At 33.3% G+C, this 17141-nt stretch overlaps 1 protein-coding gene across 2 annotated transcripts; it reads right to left on the reverse strand.

Moving 5' to 3' along the window:
• Positions 1 to 175: 175 nt before the first annotated feature.
• On the reverse strand, positions 176 to 16827 carry LOC123709561 (bromodomain-containing protein 1). 2 transcript variants are annotated; one of them, XM_045660966.1, is made up of 23 exons: positions 15958 to 16827; positions 15552 to 15791; positions 14958 to 15101; positions 14655 to 14748; positions 14338 to 14439; positions 13662 to 13800; positions 12550 to 12658; positions 12223 to 12309; positions 11688 to 11907; positions 10336 to 10432; positions 9533 to 9710; positions 8446 to 8609; positions 7838 to 8037; positions 7036 to 7118; positions 5206 to 5341; positions 4216 to 4335; positions 3441 to 3530; positions 2917 to 3031; positions 2435 to 2539; positions 1890 to 2000; positions 1543 to 1660; positions 1228 to 1325; positions 176 to 1057 (listed from the first exon to the last, which is right to left on the reverse strand). In XM_045660966.1, exons 1-23 carry the CDS (start codon positions 16405 to 16407, stop codon positions 727 to 729), a joined length of 3531 nt encoding a protein of 1176 aa, XP_045516922.1. In that variant the 5' UTR covers positions 16408 to 16827; the 3' UTR covers positions 176 to 726. The 2 variants fall into 2 exon arrangements, with proteins under 2 accessions (XP_045516922.1, XP_045516924.1); XM_045660968.1 differs by lacking the exon at positions 176 to 1057 and having other exon boundaries at positions 1237 to 1325; positions 1520 to 1660.
• Positions 16828 to 17141: the final 314 nt, after the last annotated feature.

Consider the following 17141-nt stretch of genomic DNA (forward strand, 5'->3'; position numbering starts at 1 on the left):
TTTTTTGCAAATATTTGTAGTGGATCAATCTAATTGTACCACTATCTTAGGAAATAAACAATTTATTCTTATTATTAAAACAATGACATGATATCAAAGATCATGAAAATCTTTGCCTTTTTTCATCAATTGTTTGTCCAGCTTGTATTATTAATAAAGAGGAAAATTCACAAAATAAGTGTGTAAAAGAACATTTATTACAAAGTTTATTATCATTCACAAACACATTCATAAATACTAAGAGAAATCTTACAATGCAATCATAGCTCTGCTATGCCAAATTTACCCCAACACTAGCTGATTGAAACGCACATATTGTGTATCCTAATTCCACTAAATATGCTGCAAACTGAGGCTAAATTAACAATACAAGAGTTTTAAACAGACTCAATTTCTACAGTAGGCTATAAGCCTTAAAATATGTACATTTTATGCTTTATTATTTTTTTAATTCCATTGATTTCTGATCACTGACACTGTAAACCAGTGTATCAAATTTGTTCAATAACAAATTTTAAGTTTACCACACAAAATACATAATAAAGCGAAGTTGGTTACTTATTACAAAGATTCCATATTGTAATACTAACACTGTTACTTCAAGTAACGGATATTTCAAATAATCTAATCACTACTGCTATCAGTAGTGTTAGGCGTCTTGATCTTCATATTTGAGAACATTCCAAAGCTAAACTTGTAATTAGGCCTTTGCCTCCTAAACCTTTGTCATTTCTCTCCGTCCACCTGTTTCCTGAATTGCATGGCATCACCAAAGGCCTTTTTCACGGCTTTCCTCTCGGTTGGTTTTCTTGATTCAACCATTTTTGCTTGATCCACTGCTTTATCAATGCCTAGAAGCTCTAATTTATTTGGAGGAAGCCATTGCCAAGTTCTTTTAACGTCAAAGAATAATACAAGGTAGAGAATTGGTTCATGAGAATAGTTTTTCTTCAGGTTAAGAACATCTTGTGGCGGTACAGGGAGTGGGACACCATTATAAATAAAACCTTTTGGCATTTTTGGATCAATGATTAATGCAGGGTACCATGGGTAGCCTCTGAAAATAAAGATTTATATAACATTTTGATAGGTTAAGTGTAGGTTAGTACTCTTATTTTAGATATTTATTGGAAAACAAAATGGAATTTAAACACTTATGCATAATAAATTTAGGTTCTCTATTGTATTATTAAATAGTGATTAAATAATAAAGCAAAAAACACACACCTGCATTTAGCCCATACAAGTTGCAGTGGTTCCATTATTACATCTGTGGTTGATGTCTTTAACGGCGTCTTTGAGGTAGTAGACCTGGTGCCACGACCCTAGTTATAAATTCAGATTATTTAAATTTGATCAAAATAATAAAAAATATCTAATATTAATTTAAATACTTTTCTTTTTAAATTTAATACATACATACAAATCTGATATCTGACACAAGTATAAATTTAAACATATTTTTTCTATAGTCTAGTAATTCTATATGATTTTGTTTTAATTACAATGTTATACCCACATCTATTAAATGTTTTTAATTACTTTTTGCGGAGTAGTAGGCGTTTCCCGTTCCGATTCGGCATTTCTCGTCCGTCTCGCGGGACGCCGTTTGTCCGAGCTCCCTTCGACGTTAGATTCCAATGTGTCATTGCAGCTTGAACTATAGAATTTAAGTTTTTACAAAAAAGCAAAAATCTTTATATTTTTATGGCGAGACGAAATGTTGATTTTTTTTCTGTCTCTTTATGTCTCATTACTCATAATACAATGTAAAGGGATTTTGGTCACTTGGTGTGAAAACTAACAGAAATATAATGCTATATACACACAATATATAATACTTTTAATATTCAATACTGCGATTTATTGATATGAAGCGCAAAACTCACCCTTCAGCATCAGACGAAGATAGCGAGCACGTACGATCGGACGCGTTCTCGTCGTCATAGTGCGTACACGACGAACACGACTGTGACCACACCGAACTACTACTCGATGACCTGATACATATTTTAATTATTAATAAAAATAATTGTAGAGGGACATAACATGCAAAGTAGGGTTCTGACACCCAGACTAGTGGCGGATATAACATGGTAGGTGGAGTTTTGACTCCCTGATCCTAGTGACACTGCTCTTGTAGGTGTATTCCACTCGATCAACAGTTTACAGTGAAGGAAAACAACGTGAAATTCTCATGGTCACAAACAAAAAAAAGTCCACTAAACAGAATGAGGACAAGAATGACCTACCGACTGAGAAACAAATAAAGACAGCCGAGGATGTTTCTATGAAAAAGGTTTGTTATAGATTTAGCTTATATTTACTAAGAATACGCGATTAGTTAAATTCAAAACAATATTTCTTCGGATTAGGAGAATCATAGCATTTATAACAAGACATTTCGAAATATATGAGGAACATCAGTGTTCACCTGGATAAGGCCAGATCGCTGTCAGATCCAACTTCCCCAGGAGGTCCACGGTATTGCAGAAATGAGGCCGGTACTGGGGTCTTACTGTCGCCCGTGAGCGATGACCTGTAGTTTTTTTATTTATTTAGAAACCAGTAACAAGTAAAAATAATCTTTATTTTGTTAAGTAGACCACGTTCAATTATTTCTTATTTGGTGATTACGTCAACAGTAATTATTAACTCTTTTTACACAATATATTGTCTATGCTTGGAAACGAAACGCAATTTCATGGATTCCTACAAAAAATTAAAACGTTTATGTTTGATAAATTGTAGTAAATCTGCTTAAGTAACATTTGAACGGCCCCTCAAATGAAAATAAATAAATATTTTAAACAATAAAGTAATTTCTAAAGAGTTAGCTTAAATACATTTTTAAAGCAATCTTAAAATCGTAATATTTTGTAAATTTATACTAATTCGATACAGAGGAATGTTTACCTAAACAAATCTGGCGAAGTGGGCTTCTCCTTGTCCTGTTTCCGAGGTCGACCACGCCCCTTTTTTCTCGGCTCCGGTGTGCGTCCCAGGCTGGCTGACAATGTAGGCAACGTTGCTATAACATATGTAATTATTCATAAACAGTCTAATTCAGTTCTAAACACTATAAAGTTTATCAGATGCAATAAAACTGAGTTTTAGGGAAAATTGGGAATTTTCTGAAATAATCTTTTGTCTCATTCTATTAATTGTATATAAGGTCCATTTGGTAGAATTTTTTTTTTTATTAATTGATAAAGCGTGTTTTTAATAAACGAAAAAGGGATTTTTATAGCTTACAAATTAAGATAACGCAATGTATGAAATTAAATATTATATTTATAGATTTAATATTATAAACAACATCACGCGAAAGAAACGCGAAACGTCAATAGTTGTTGAAATAACACGATCTGGTATTGAAGTCATAAATAGGTTCAATCCCATCTCGCGGTACAGATGTTTTAGATTTATAATGGAGTTACCATCAGCACCAAAGCTTCGTGGTGGTGTCGTGATTGTTGAAGGCGGCACAAGCAACGTTGGCTTCCGAAGACCACCTAAAAGACCCAAACCTGTGAATTATTTATTTAAAATTATTTAAATGTATCTAGTTTCGGCAACTACTCGTACTAATCTGTAGCAAACTTATTTGGCTTCACTTATACGTTTGAATAAAAAAAAAATAAACAAGTATTTTAATGGTTTATGACACATTCCAAATGTCACTAATCTGTGTTAGCTGTATTTGGCATCAGAATAAAAAATAAATCAAATTATTCAATTTTTGGAAATTTATGTCACAATTTCTATGGTTTTGACATATTCAATTTTTCACTTATCTGTAGTAGCTTTATTTGGCAGTTTATACGTTTGAATAAAAAACAATGATTATTTTATTCATTGAAATGTTTGTTACCAATTTCTACGGTTACATACATATTTAAATTTTTCTTCTTATTATTTCTAATCTGTGGTAGCATTATTTGGCGCCAATAACACGGTTGAAAATAAATATTTTCAAAAAACACACACACGAAAAATGTTTCTCAATTTACTGGCCGCCATTATATTTAAGCTTTTTTTATTTATAACTATTCATTAAAATAACTTAAACAATTAACCGACTCCAAATACCACAGGTGAATAATAACATTATTATGAGAAATTTATGGACATACATACACTTAAATTTTCATACATGTTTCAAAGTCTAAATATACAGGTCAAGCTCATTTTTTTTTTATTCGGATAAATTACCTGAACTAGGCGTGACAGGTTCTGGTACTTTTGTTGGTGATTTGTCTGGCGTCACCAGTTTTTGTGTCCTTTCCACTTTCTTACTGATGATTGGAGTTTCCGAGTCCGACGTAGCTGTATCTAAAAAACGTAAATAGTATTTTATAAATAATACAAATAATTCATTTTACCTTATTACTACTAAGATTATTACAGAATTTCATTAATTGTAATAGAATTAATTGAATTGAATTGATAGTAATCATTGTTATCGTTATTATATTTTCTAAGATTTCTACAAAGCATTCGATAATGTAACACATTACTTACATTATCGAATTAAGGATTTTGATACTGAAAACTGTAGCGCTTGGGCTATCCAAAGACAATAATTACATTTATTTTAAATTATTTCACACAGTGTTTTATATGAATTAGAGAAGAAGATGGATTGGAATGGGGATTGGCAAAATTTAGTAAGGGCTAATGGTGGATAACAAAATTAAAATTTACTAAAAGAGCCAGATTGTGCACATTGACCGGGAACATGACGAAAGACAGCAGTTTGAAATTGGCAAAAAATATTACATGAGGAGATGGAAAGGGACAATAGGAGGAAAAAGGAAAAGAGGAAGACAGAGCAAGACATTTGCAGACAATATATAGAGAATAGGAGGAACAAATTGGACAAGAAGTGATAACATTAGAACATAATGGCAATTCCAATCAGCTGGAAGAGGCCTTTGTATCACAGGAAACGTCGATCACCAAAAACCGGCACATCTGATGTATTAGATTAAGTTAGGTTATTTAACTAAAACATATGTTTATGTAAATTATACTAGGTGTCAGCAATAAAGACTTAATAATAATATATCACAGCTTAATTACAGTCCACTAATTTATTGAATGAAAACATAACTTTAAAGTGCTTAATTTACCCGTAAAAAATGTTTAGAAAGCGCTTTTCTGAATAATAAAATTTAGGAATTGTGGGACCATAATACGAACCAGCTTCTTGCAGCCGCTCTACGGCAGATAGTGATGGTCTCCCCCTTCCTCTGCGGCCACGCCTTCCTCTTCCCCTGCCCCTCCCTCGCCACCAGTTCTTGTTAACCTTATTCTTCACTATTGGTGAGTCATCACGCTGAAACAACAATTCCGTCTACTACAAGTAGATACAGGTTTCAAAAAACCTTATTATATAGAGATATTAACCTAAGTACCTATTATACATGTCTATATCTCAGAAACTACTGAAACGATTTCGCTGTATAATATATTTATTCATAGTGCTATGCAAGAGGAGTATCACATTATTACAATATTTAAAAAAAAATGTATGCGTGTACTAGTGTACACACGTAAGAAGTGAAACTTCTTTATGACCTTATTTTTCGAAAAATGGTCAACTGTATGCAACTTTACAGAAATTGGTTAAAAAAGTTAAATAAGATAAAGTTTAACAAAAGGCTGTTATTATCATAGACATGAATACAAATAATACAATTATTTCATTTTACCTTATTACTACTAAGATTATTACAGAATTTCATTAATTGTAATAGAATTATTACTATCATTGTTATCGTTATTATATTTTCTGTTACTAATGGCTTCAAATCTCTTCGAATCAACCGTGGTAGGGACAAGAAAAAGATCGCGCGTAACGGAAAAATGTGACGGTATATTTTTTTACAACGCTGAGAAGTTTTACTTCAAAAAAACATAAAATACAAAATAGAGAAACAATTGAATATTTACAAAAACAAAGATTCGAATATCTAAAAAACTATGTACATGATGATAATAAAAATTCTTAAATATTTAACTATAGTAAATATAAATTTAAACCCTTTTTTAAAATCGTTTTGATTTCATCGATACAAAACGCAGATCTTGCCAGTTCACGCTACAAAAGGTCTCTTAAAGAAGTCCATTAACGTGTAATGTGTAACCATATCCCTTACTCGCTCGTAATCGCGAAAACTGCACGTTTCGCGCGTATGTACGTGCACGCAAATAAGCTGCGTGTAGTGCGTGAGCCTGTGAGCCTGTGCGTCTCAAATGATGTATTGTTGAATGCTCATATGCTTAACTTTTTATATTAATTAATTTGAAATTTTAGTTATTTCATCTATCCCATACTCTGTAACTTCAAATAGATATAAATTTTATAAAAAAATATACTCATAAATTCTTAAACTACTATCTTTTATTCATGGTTATTTGTATTCTTGTATCTTGCTTCAAAAGATAATCCACTCCTTATATTGTATATGTTTTTACAACAAACTCTCCAGCGAAATTAGAGAATTATCACTAAATAAATTTAAACTTAAATTAATTAATAAAGATTTTCATAAATTTGACGAATACTTAAATGATCCTAATCTTTGGCATTGATATGCTCCAGTTCAAACAATTTGTATGACTCAAAACTTAGCGTTAAAAAAGAGTGGCGGAAAGTTTCTTGCCAGTTCTTCTTGCCCGCTCTACGCCCTTGACTTGCAAACTGGTAGTAAATGTAAATTTACAATTAATTAACCTTATTTTCTGACGTTCCTAAGTGGTCTTGTTTACCTATATGAATAAAGTTATTTTGACTTTGACTTTGACTAGTGGTCTTTTATGTGTTGTGTAACTGTTAAAAAGTTTGTAATTGCTGTATTTATATAATAAGTCTTCTGTCTTGCCAGCTCTTGTATTTTTTAATAAGCATCGTATTATAGTATTAGTATATTTTCTTATGTAAGTGAATTTTGTAATGTTCTTAATAAGAAATAAATATCTTAAACCGTAACCTCAGGAACGGTCGGAACATATTTTATTTATATTTACCGTATCATCATCATCAGAGCGTACTGGTGTGGTGGCTCTCTTTTCACTGCGAGCAACAGAAGCGCCGCGTTCACTGCGTGTATCTGAAATACAGGTTTTTAATACAATACTAGAAATATTTTGGATATATGAGAGAAGAATTTATGAAACGTTAATAATAACATATATATTGAGCAGTGTTGGCCTAGTGGCTTCAGCGTGCTACTCTCGTCCTTGAGGTCGTAGGTTCGATCCCTGGCTGTGCACCAATGGACTTTCTTTCTATGTGCGCATTTAACATTCGCTCGAACGGTGAAGGAAATCATCGTGAGGAAACCGGCTTGCCTTAGACCCAAAAAAAGTCGACGGTGTGTGTCAGGCACAGAAGGCTGATCACCTACTTGCCTATTAGATAAACAAACGATCATGAGACAGGTACAAAAATCTGAGGCCCAGACTTTAAAAAAGTTGTAGCGCCACTGATTTTTTTATTTAATAGACAAGATCGAAAATGTGATACATATAAAATATTTTTATTATTTGTAAAATAACTGAATTTTTAATTTATTTTTTTTCGGACAAGAAGATCAGATGAAAATAAGAAAATGAAATAATGTTTCGCTGAGAATTGAACTTCAATCGTCACTTAAAATTATGTATACTAGTGCGGTTGTTCAGATAAATTAAATAAACGGAAATATATTGAAATGAATAGTTATTATAATTGAACGAAACACCGCTGGCTTACTCAAAATGTTGGTTACTTTTCATTTTTTTTATTATTAACCCACAAATTTATAACTCGATGGGAGTAGACACATACCAGCTGTATGCTCGCTATCACTGCTACTTGGCCTTGTACGGCGCGAATCACAACTTTGTCTTCTTCTGGGGCTTAACCTCGTATCCGAGGACTCCTCCGCGTCACCACTTCCAGCCAACTCCGGCATACCAGCTTCACGTACATCGCGACGCGCTTGCCGAAATATCGACTTGCATTGTTCACGCATTTTCACACCCGCTCTATTTAAAAAGATTAATAAAAATCAGTAACTGCCAATAGAAAATGTTAAGAAATTATACTTGATACCTTTACATCAAGTAAATCTTCTCGTGCGGCCTAGAGATAGCACTAGGAGTGCACAGTTGTATAATTAGTATCAAGTTTGTTTATTTATACACTCCGTTGCAAAAATTGCGAGGTTTTATCGCTTTATTTTTTACGCTATTATAAATAAGATTAGTACAAGAAGTCAAAAATTACATATGAAGAAACAAATAGGCAAAAAATTATATGTAAATTAGGTTTTTTGGTTAAAGACTGAAAATATGCGCTTCAAAAGTTCGAACACAACAGCTTAACAAAGATTTTACGTTTAACCTACCATTCGATTAATATCGCAAAGCAAGAATTAAAATAAAATAACTTACTTATAGAACACAGTGTCCTTATTATTGTATGTTAGACAATTATCTATCATGAGTTGGAAGTCTGTTTCTACATCATCTATGGTCTTGTATTGTCCCTTGTCGAGTTTCTTTCCCATCGTACTTAAATCCATTGGATGCTTTACCACAGTACTGTAGTCTGGGACCTGTAAAAATGTTGTATAAAAAATATACGACAATATTTGAATTAAATAGTCGTTGTTAAGTTATGGAATTTAAAACAAAATATCATAACTTTTTAATGACTTTTTCTACATTGTTTCTATGTCTACGACTATGTATAAAATATTATAAAATTTTATGTTATATTTTTCGATTTTAAATTGTACCATTCAAATTCTTGACACTGCGGGCCTAGTGAGATTGAATATGAGAAAAGCGTTTGAATTAGTCAGTGCACGTTAATTTTTAGCGCAAAATAGTGGTAAGTGAAAAAATGTATTCTTTCCCTTTGTCTTAGTGTTTCCCTTAATAGAGACTATAAAAATGTTATTGGACACTTCCTTATGTTAGATATACTTAGTCTTTTGTTAACATAGATTTTACACATTTAAAGAAAACACTTTTTTAACGGATTGAAGCTATGTATGTGCTTTACAGCGTGCGTGGTCACGGTGACTGCAAACAAAAGGTGTTGAATGTCAAAAGTATCACAGCTGTAGAGAAAGTTGTATTATCTGTATTTATTTCCTCGGAGTTGATATCGCCCAAAAGATGACAGGTTTTGGCCGAAATGACTCACGGTGTCATTTATTATTTTTTATATATTTATAAATTTCGCGGTATAGTTTGTCTTAGGGTTTTAATATAAAGCACGCGAAACGTCGGGAGAAATTTAAAATTATGTAAAATAATTATAAGTTTACATAGCTTCAATCCGGTAAAAAAGTGTTTTCTTTAGATATACTTTTTAGTAAATTATTTATGAGTCTTAATTTAGGCTAGATTGTATGTTATGTTGTGTGATAGGTAATGTTCAATGTCTCAGTGAAGAGACAATTTACATAGTAATAAAGTGAATACTATATTCTCTTTAATATATTTATTTATCATATTAGAAAAAACTAACCTCATTCAAATCAACAGGCTCAGTAAATATATCACTGGCATCTCTTTGGCGCAATTGTCGTAATAACTTATGTAACGCTGCACGATCAGGCCGAAGTGTGTGTAGCACGCATCTTTCCCAGACACGTGTGTACTCTGCTTTGAGACGCTCACGTTTACGCACCAATTCGCAAAGCAATCTTTAAAAAAAGTTTTATACACAAGTTATTAACCTGTTTTTTTTTAATTAAAAGCTACGTTCATACATTAGGGGTTGAACACAAATTGCAGCCTTTAATTATCCGCACTAATATTTCCCTCAACTGGAGTCCCCCAAGGTTCTCATCTAAGACCTCTATTATTCACCATTTTATGGATGCTCTACGAAATCTTGTAAAGAATCGATCAAGCTATATACGTTTTAGTTTCCAAGTAATTGATGGGCATGAGACGTTCCCTTTTACGCACGAAATTCGCAAAAGAATATTTAAAAAATTAAGTTTTTAATCTGTGTTTCATAATATTGAATAAAAGAAATTATTAAGGAAATTATCACATTTTCTTTTTGCAAAATAGGGAAATACGGTATCCGCGGTAGTCTTCGATAGATAAGTCTGCCTCATCTGGTTTTCTCCAAGGTTCTTATTTAGACCAGTATTATTCACCATTTTGATGATGCTCTACGAAATCTAGTAAATATTCGGTCTACATACGTTTTACTTCTCAAGTAACTGTTGAGCATGCACCTTCACGTCTGTTCTGTATTTGTTGTACATATGTCTTATGTTAAGCAGTCAATTATGAAATAAATATAAAAAAACGCACCTGGCTCTTTCCAGATCTTGTCGTATCCTCTGCCAATACTTAAGTTGATTGCACAACTCTCTGACGTTTACTGTACCATCTTGGATTCCTCTTGTACCTGTAAAGGTTTAAGCTGTTACAACACATTTTTATGAAGCCAAACAAACGGGCAATTCAAATAAAGTGGTAAACTTTACAGATATGATACCGGCCTCTGAAGGACGCTCCTGAGTTGTAAGTGCACGAAAATACCTTTACTGACATGTGGTTTCACAAATATAGTAATATATTTTAAATTGTTAAAGAGATGTTGTTGTTTAGATTCTGGGCGGGAGCTCCTCAGTACCAGCTCTTTCCCCTTGACCGTATTCAACGAAGAGCGATTCGAATGGTCGACGACCAATCACTTTCCGTGTGGCTTGATCACTTGGCGTTGCCTAGAGATGTAGGGTCTCTACGCATCTTCTACCACATTTACCATGCGGAATGTTCAGAAGAGTTGTTCGGTCTAATACCCGCAGCTGAGTTTCATTATCGGACGTCAAGGCAAAATACAAAATACCATCCGTATCACCTCGACGTCGTTCCACAACTGAGCGTTTTCTAAGGCTTTTGCCATGCACCACTACTATGTGGAACCAGCTGCCCACTAAAGTATTTTCGAACCAATTCGACTTAGGGTCCTTCAAGAAAAGAGCGTACCAATTCTTGAAAAGCCGGCAACGCACTTGCGAGCCTTCTGGCAATGTGAGTGTCCATGGGCGGCGGTATCATTTAACATCAGATGAGCCTCCTGCCCGTTTGCCTCCTATTACATAAAAAAAATCTTTTTTCGAAATATATTTTTTTTAAATAATATTTATAACTCGTATTGCTTGGTATAAAGATCTTATGAGACTAAACAAACATACACCTCCAATGAGCTATTTGACTAGCACTAATGCATCGATCCTTATCTAGCACCTTATTAAACAATTATATGCCGACAGAGCATCGTTTCATACTTTGGTCACACAATAATAGAGGCAACAAGAACCTAGAGAAGCTCGTCGTGATTGGCAATACCGAAAGAAAGATCGCGTGGACTGATCAAGTCTAACACTCTTCCTTAAAATTATACACATAAGAAAATGGAGGAAAATCTATCAAGATTCTCAGATAATACCGACCCATAGAGAGATGAAAATGGAAGCAACCGGTACAGGTAGAGATCTTAATCGTATCCCGCCGATAATTATCGATATCTTGATAAATTAATATTTACAACTGATTTCTACACGGATTACTCTGAATAACACTATATTATTTATACTACCAAATATCTAGTAAACTTTCCACTCGGAGTTGGTATTTTTGAATCGATAAGTACTTACCATGGTGACTGGTCAAACTCTGCAGCCGTCTTAACAAGGGTACGCCATTCCTACTATGTCTCTTCAAGGTCCAATACGCCAACAATCGCTTCATAAGCTGAGCCCGAGCCGCCGGTGGCCCGTCAGCTAGTTGCGCTATCTCCGCCACACGCTCCGCTGGTAACGTTGGCACTAGCACCACTGGTGCCCATGTGCGTTTCAACGCTAGGACTCTTCGTGCCTAAGAGGTTTTTACAACAAGAATATACATCAATGATTCATACTTATGAAAATATTTAATAGAAAATATACACGTGTAAAATTGACATGAGAACTATTGAAATTCTAAAAAAAAAGCGTTTTATAAGTATGCATCTTGTGTACAACTTAAAACTGTGTATGTGTCCGATTAAAAACAGTACAACTCTCGGTTTTAGCTTGAGATCTGTCTTCCAGATTTGTTTATTGTTGATGTCATGAACGAGATTTTCCTTTACCATAGCGAGTCCTAAACATAAAATTACATATGCGATTGGGATTATAATAAAAACCTTACCTGTTTGATTTTATCGCGACCTTTTTGTCGGATCGCTGATAAATCATTTGATTTGGAGTCACATTCTGATTCAGCTGCACGACGTTCCTTAAAGTTAAATTATTTTAAAAGTGATTAAATACTTTTTAGGATATTTTTTTTACATCGTTAACTTGTATTGAATATAAAGACAGGCAGACATTATTTATATACAAAGTATTACAAAACAGAAAATTGTACTTTAGAAGATAATTGGGTGGTCTGGTAGCTAGAATATAATATTTTTCAGGCAAACAACCAATCATAGACAAAATAAATAAAAATGCATTTTTGAAATAAAATTCTTACCTGTAGAATATGCGCAGGAGTGTGAGCGTCACAATACGCCATTTTGGCAACTTGTACGGGTTGACTTGGATCTCTTCCTGTACCCGCCGCTTCCATTTTCATATATAAACTGAAATAAAAATATATTTGTCATAATTTTATTCGTGTTTAACACCTATGTAACAGTTGTAAACTATTGTATAATTGTACAATTAATAATTTTGAAAAACGATATCAATAATTATTATTAACAATTATACAGTTTTTATATATTATAACTATTCTATGTTCTAAGAAAGACATCTGAGGTCATAAACAGCAATGTCGCCTAATTTTTTGTAATTGCATTAACACTATGTAGAAATCTTATTGTTTCATGAAGATCATTCCACCACATCCCAAGTCATGCACAACATACTCAAAAAAATACAGAACAAATATTGGCATAGCAAAACACGTCAGGAAACAGAATATATGTGTTTAGAATAATTTACCTATTGATACCAATAAAATTATAAATTATTGTAATTGGTTAAATTTGATATTTTTTACCTTCCCTCCATATAACGAAAAGAAATGCCCGTCCTTTGAAATTCGTTATAAACAGTTTACACTATATATATATTAAGACTGCCAAATATTATTATTATTATTATGTACATAAACACACTAGCAGCTTAATAAGCTGATGCGCGCGCATTTGGAGATTTGGAGAAACTATCCAACCTATTTTTAAAAGAGTTCAAAGAGGGTGCACTAATTACACTTTCCGGAAGCCTATTCCAGAACTACCCCTCAAATGTGTATTTTCACTTAAAATATAGAGATTCTCAATTCCTGGAACATTATAGTGGCCAGTGAGGATTTTATAGGTTTCAATGAGATTTCCTCTTAATCGCCTACTTCCTAAATCAGTAACATTTATACTTTCAAACGTTTATTACAAGGTTTGTTCCTAAGTGCTCTGGCCATATTCGTGGGTTTTCTTTGAACCCTTTCAAGCATACTAATATCCTTTATATCTATTTTTTTTGGTATTTCATGACCTTGTGTTTACAACTTTTAGGTCAACCCAAATAGCTAATGTTTAAAGTAAGACTAGTGTTCTAGTGTAGTACATTAGTGTTCCTTACCCGGCTTGTTGTGCACATGTAACATGAAAAGCACTATAACAATTGCTCCTATGACATTGTATACAGGCGCCTACGCCTCGCTGTTTGCAAACCATACATTGTAGCTTCCATCGGGCAGGTGGTATTGTCTCTATCGAATCTGAAAGACCTTTGACTTACAATAATATCCTACGATAGCAGGACAACAGTGTGACAACAACACCTAAGCGTGCGACATCATCCATAAAATCGCGGGGTCGAATCACGCCTATGCGCCACTAGAATTGTCTTTCCACGTGCACAATTAGAACGGTGATGGGAAACATTGTGAGGAAACTTGCATGTCTCAGACGCAGAAGTCTGATCACCTCCTTGTCTATAAAAATGATCGAGGAAACGGATGCAATCTGAGGCCAAGACCCATAAAGGCTTATAGCGATTTTTATTAATATTCCATAACACAAAACCTAGCGGCGCTACAGCCCTAGAACCAAACTTCTGTATGTTTTCTTAATTTTTTTTTTATAGTACACAGGTATTGGAAACACACACATAGTGGAAATACAAATGCATAATCAGAGAAATCATGGGTACTTCTGTTACGCCTAGACGCAACTTAACACAGCTGACAGCTATAGTTTTAGAAAATGTTTAATCAAAACCTTTTTATATTGTTGTAAATTATTGTTTAACTTACCGATAGGTTCTAAGAAAACTGTGTTAGCAAATCTCACTTCCGGGATCCAAAGAGCACAGACCACATGAGCCCAAGTGCTTTGGTCAGTTTGCTTAAATGCTCCTAAAAGTTGACAATTGACTTAACAGGTATTCAAAGATTACATTTCATAAAAAATAATTCATTTATAGAATTCTATTGGAAATTAGTTAGTGGACTCAGTTTCTACACGTAGACTCTCAATAGGTGCGTATTATAGAGTTCTATGTAAGAGATTGTTCTCATAAATTCTTATTAGATTTTAGAAACATGTATAAGTAAATTTTAGAAAATTAAACCTCCAGTGTTTGGGCATAAAACACAGTTTACAAGTCGGGATGGTGATTGTAGACATCTTCGACAGAGCCACTGGCCCTCTGGGATATAGGGAACCTGAAATGTTGAAATAATTTAGACATATTATTTTATAGTACCTATGAACCTAGAAAAAAGTTAAGCAATTACGCAGTCAATATCAACCAACATAAAAAAAACAAATAATACACTATAGCAATAAGGTTGCTTTATTTAATTTTACTATAATTAATATTTTCAAGAACTTATTAACCAGGTAACTGTTATTTTTCAATTCTTACACCTACCCCATAACAATCCTGATGAACTGCTAAGTTGCACATGTCACAGAAAAGAATAACATTTGTATTTTGACACTCTCCATCCATACAAATACAGCATACAGCATCTTCATCAACTGTTGCAGCTGTTTGCTGTCCATTTTGTGAAGCCTGATGACAATAATAAGAATAGGAGACTAAATATGTTTTTTTTAATTCATGGATTTAACTTTATATTACCAGTTCTACATGTGAATATTCTTTTAAATTGTAGATTAAGAGTAAGATTCAGAAACAAGATTTAAAGAGATCTATAACTCTTTTATGAAAAAAACCATACATTTTTAACATATGGTAGTCAGACTTAGTGCTTTGTTTGCTGCATAGAAATTTTTATTGTTATTTTCTGTATCATTTTTTTATTAATGCTCACATAGGTAGAAATATTTAGATTTCAAGTTCTTGTTATTGAGATAAGAATTTAAATATAACTCAGAACATGACTATTGTTATGGACACCTTTATATTCAATAGTCTCAACTGTAATACACATTTATGGATGACACTCAAATCCAGGATCTAACCTAGGTTATATAGCAACAGAAGCAATAATAAACTAACTTGAAAATATGATTCCTTCTCCAATCTATCCATTAGCAATTCCAATGTGTCAACTGAAACTACAGTCAAGCCCTGCTTGATTCTTGTTTTATTGATTATTGCAAGCCATGCAGTATCTTCCTCATCCACATCATACTCCACTTCTCCATCAAGCTCTTCAGCAGATTTTTCAATGAAACGGATGTAGGCATTTGGACGTGGTGGGGCATCGCAAACTCTTTCATTATAGTCAGGAATAAGCTGCATAAAAATAATGTATGAACAAGACAATTATCATCAAGAGTATAAAAATATAGATGATTTTTTTACTTAATGATAAATACAAAAGTTGAAAAAGTTTAAGGCAGGCAAATTCCTCATAGATCCTAGTTTGAATAAGTGCAACAAGCTTTAGAACAAGCTTTACCTTGAAGCTAGCTTCTGGCAACTGAACATGTGGTTCCTTGGGTGGCTCAACAAATGGCAATGGCTTTTCCAACTCCGAATTTCTTTTCTCCCATTCTTCAAGCGAAATTACTGCTACAGGGTGATCAATAGGAATTCTACTAATTTTACCATCAATTTCAAATTGTACTACTTTCTGTGCTTCAGCAAATGTTAATGCTTCTTTTGGTGGACTTTGTAAAGCTATATCTCCGGTAGGAACTGCCGCTTTAAATCTGCCTTTCTTTCTATGGTGTGGAACTGTAGGCGTTGCCGGTGTCGGATTGTCATGATCGTAATTGACCAAGTGATATTGCAAACCACATAAACTTTTATACACTTTGTCACATTTCTCTAACGGACATTGGTAAGGAGGAGGCCTATTTTGTCGTAACTTCTTACAGAATTCTAAGACGTCGAAATCCAAACCCATTGCTGAATGCACAAGTTAAAGACTATAGTGTACACAGCGTCATTATAAAACAAGTCCTCTGGTTTGTGGCTTGAGCAACTAATTAAGTCGGCAACAAGGATAAAAGAGGGTTTCAGTTTGATTGTGTTCCTAAATACATGTTTATTATGTGATACCCCTCAAACCTATGTGTTTTAAAAATAAATAATCGCTCAGTTTTCACTGAGTGCTTTCCACCGAATTTATCGAAGACAAAATTGTATTGATGTAAAATTATGTAAATGTCAAAACTCTTAGGTAAATGCCATAATAATTACAAATTTTAGTGTCAAGTCTCAACACAGGTTGACACTCAGTCAAGTAATTACTACTCCTCAGAGTACATGGAATTGATTTAGTTTATATTTAACTTAATTTTAGCACTCTATTTAAGGAAATTATTACCTTTTTTCTCTTGCTGAACCAAATTTTAATTTCATAGATTCTAGAAATTTCTCATTTCACTAGACTAATTTTGATAATTGACAGTTTCTAAATGGGTTGGCAGAATTCAAAATGTTGCCATATTAAAAAGGAAATATTTCATATATGTAAAAACACAGAAATCTTATTAGAATATATTCGATATTACTAAAATTATAGATTTAAAATCGTTTCCAAGCTTATTTTTAATTGATGTGTTCGACATGTTGAGTTGTTAACAGATTGTACACTTAGAGTTTTCTACAGCAATAGTTGATCATAAGTATTAAAAT

The sequence above is a fragment of the Pieris brassicae genome, chromosome 5, assembly GCF_905147105.1.
Source record: "Pieris brassicae chromosome 5, ilPieBrab1.1, whole genome shotgun sequence".
Classification (NCBI taxonomy): Eukaryota; Metazoa; Arthropoda; class Insecta; order Lepidoptera; family Pieridae; genus Pieris; species Pieris brassicae.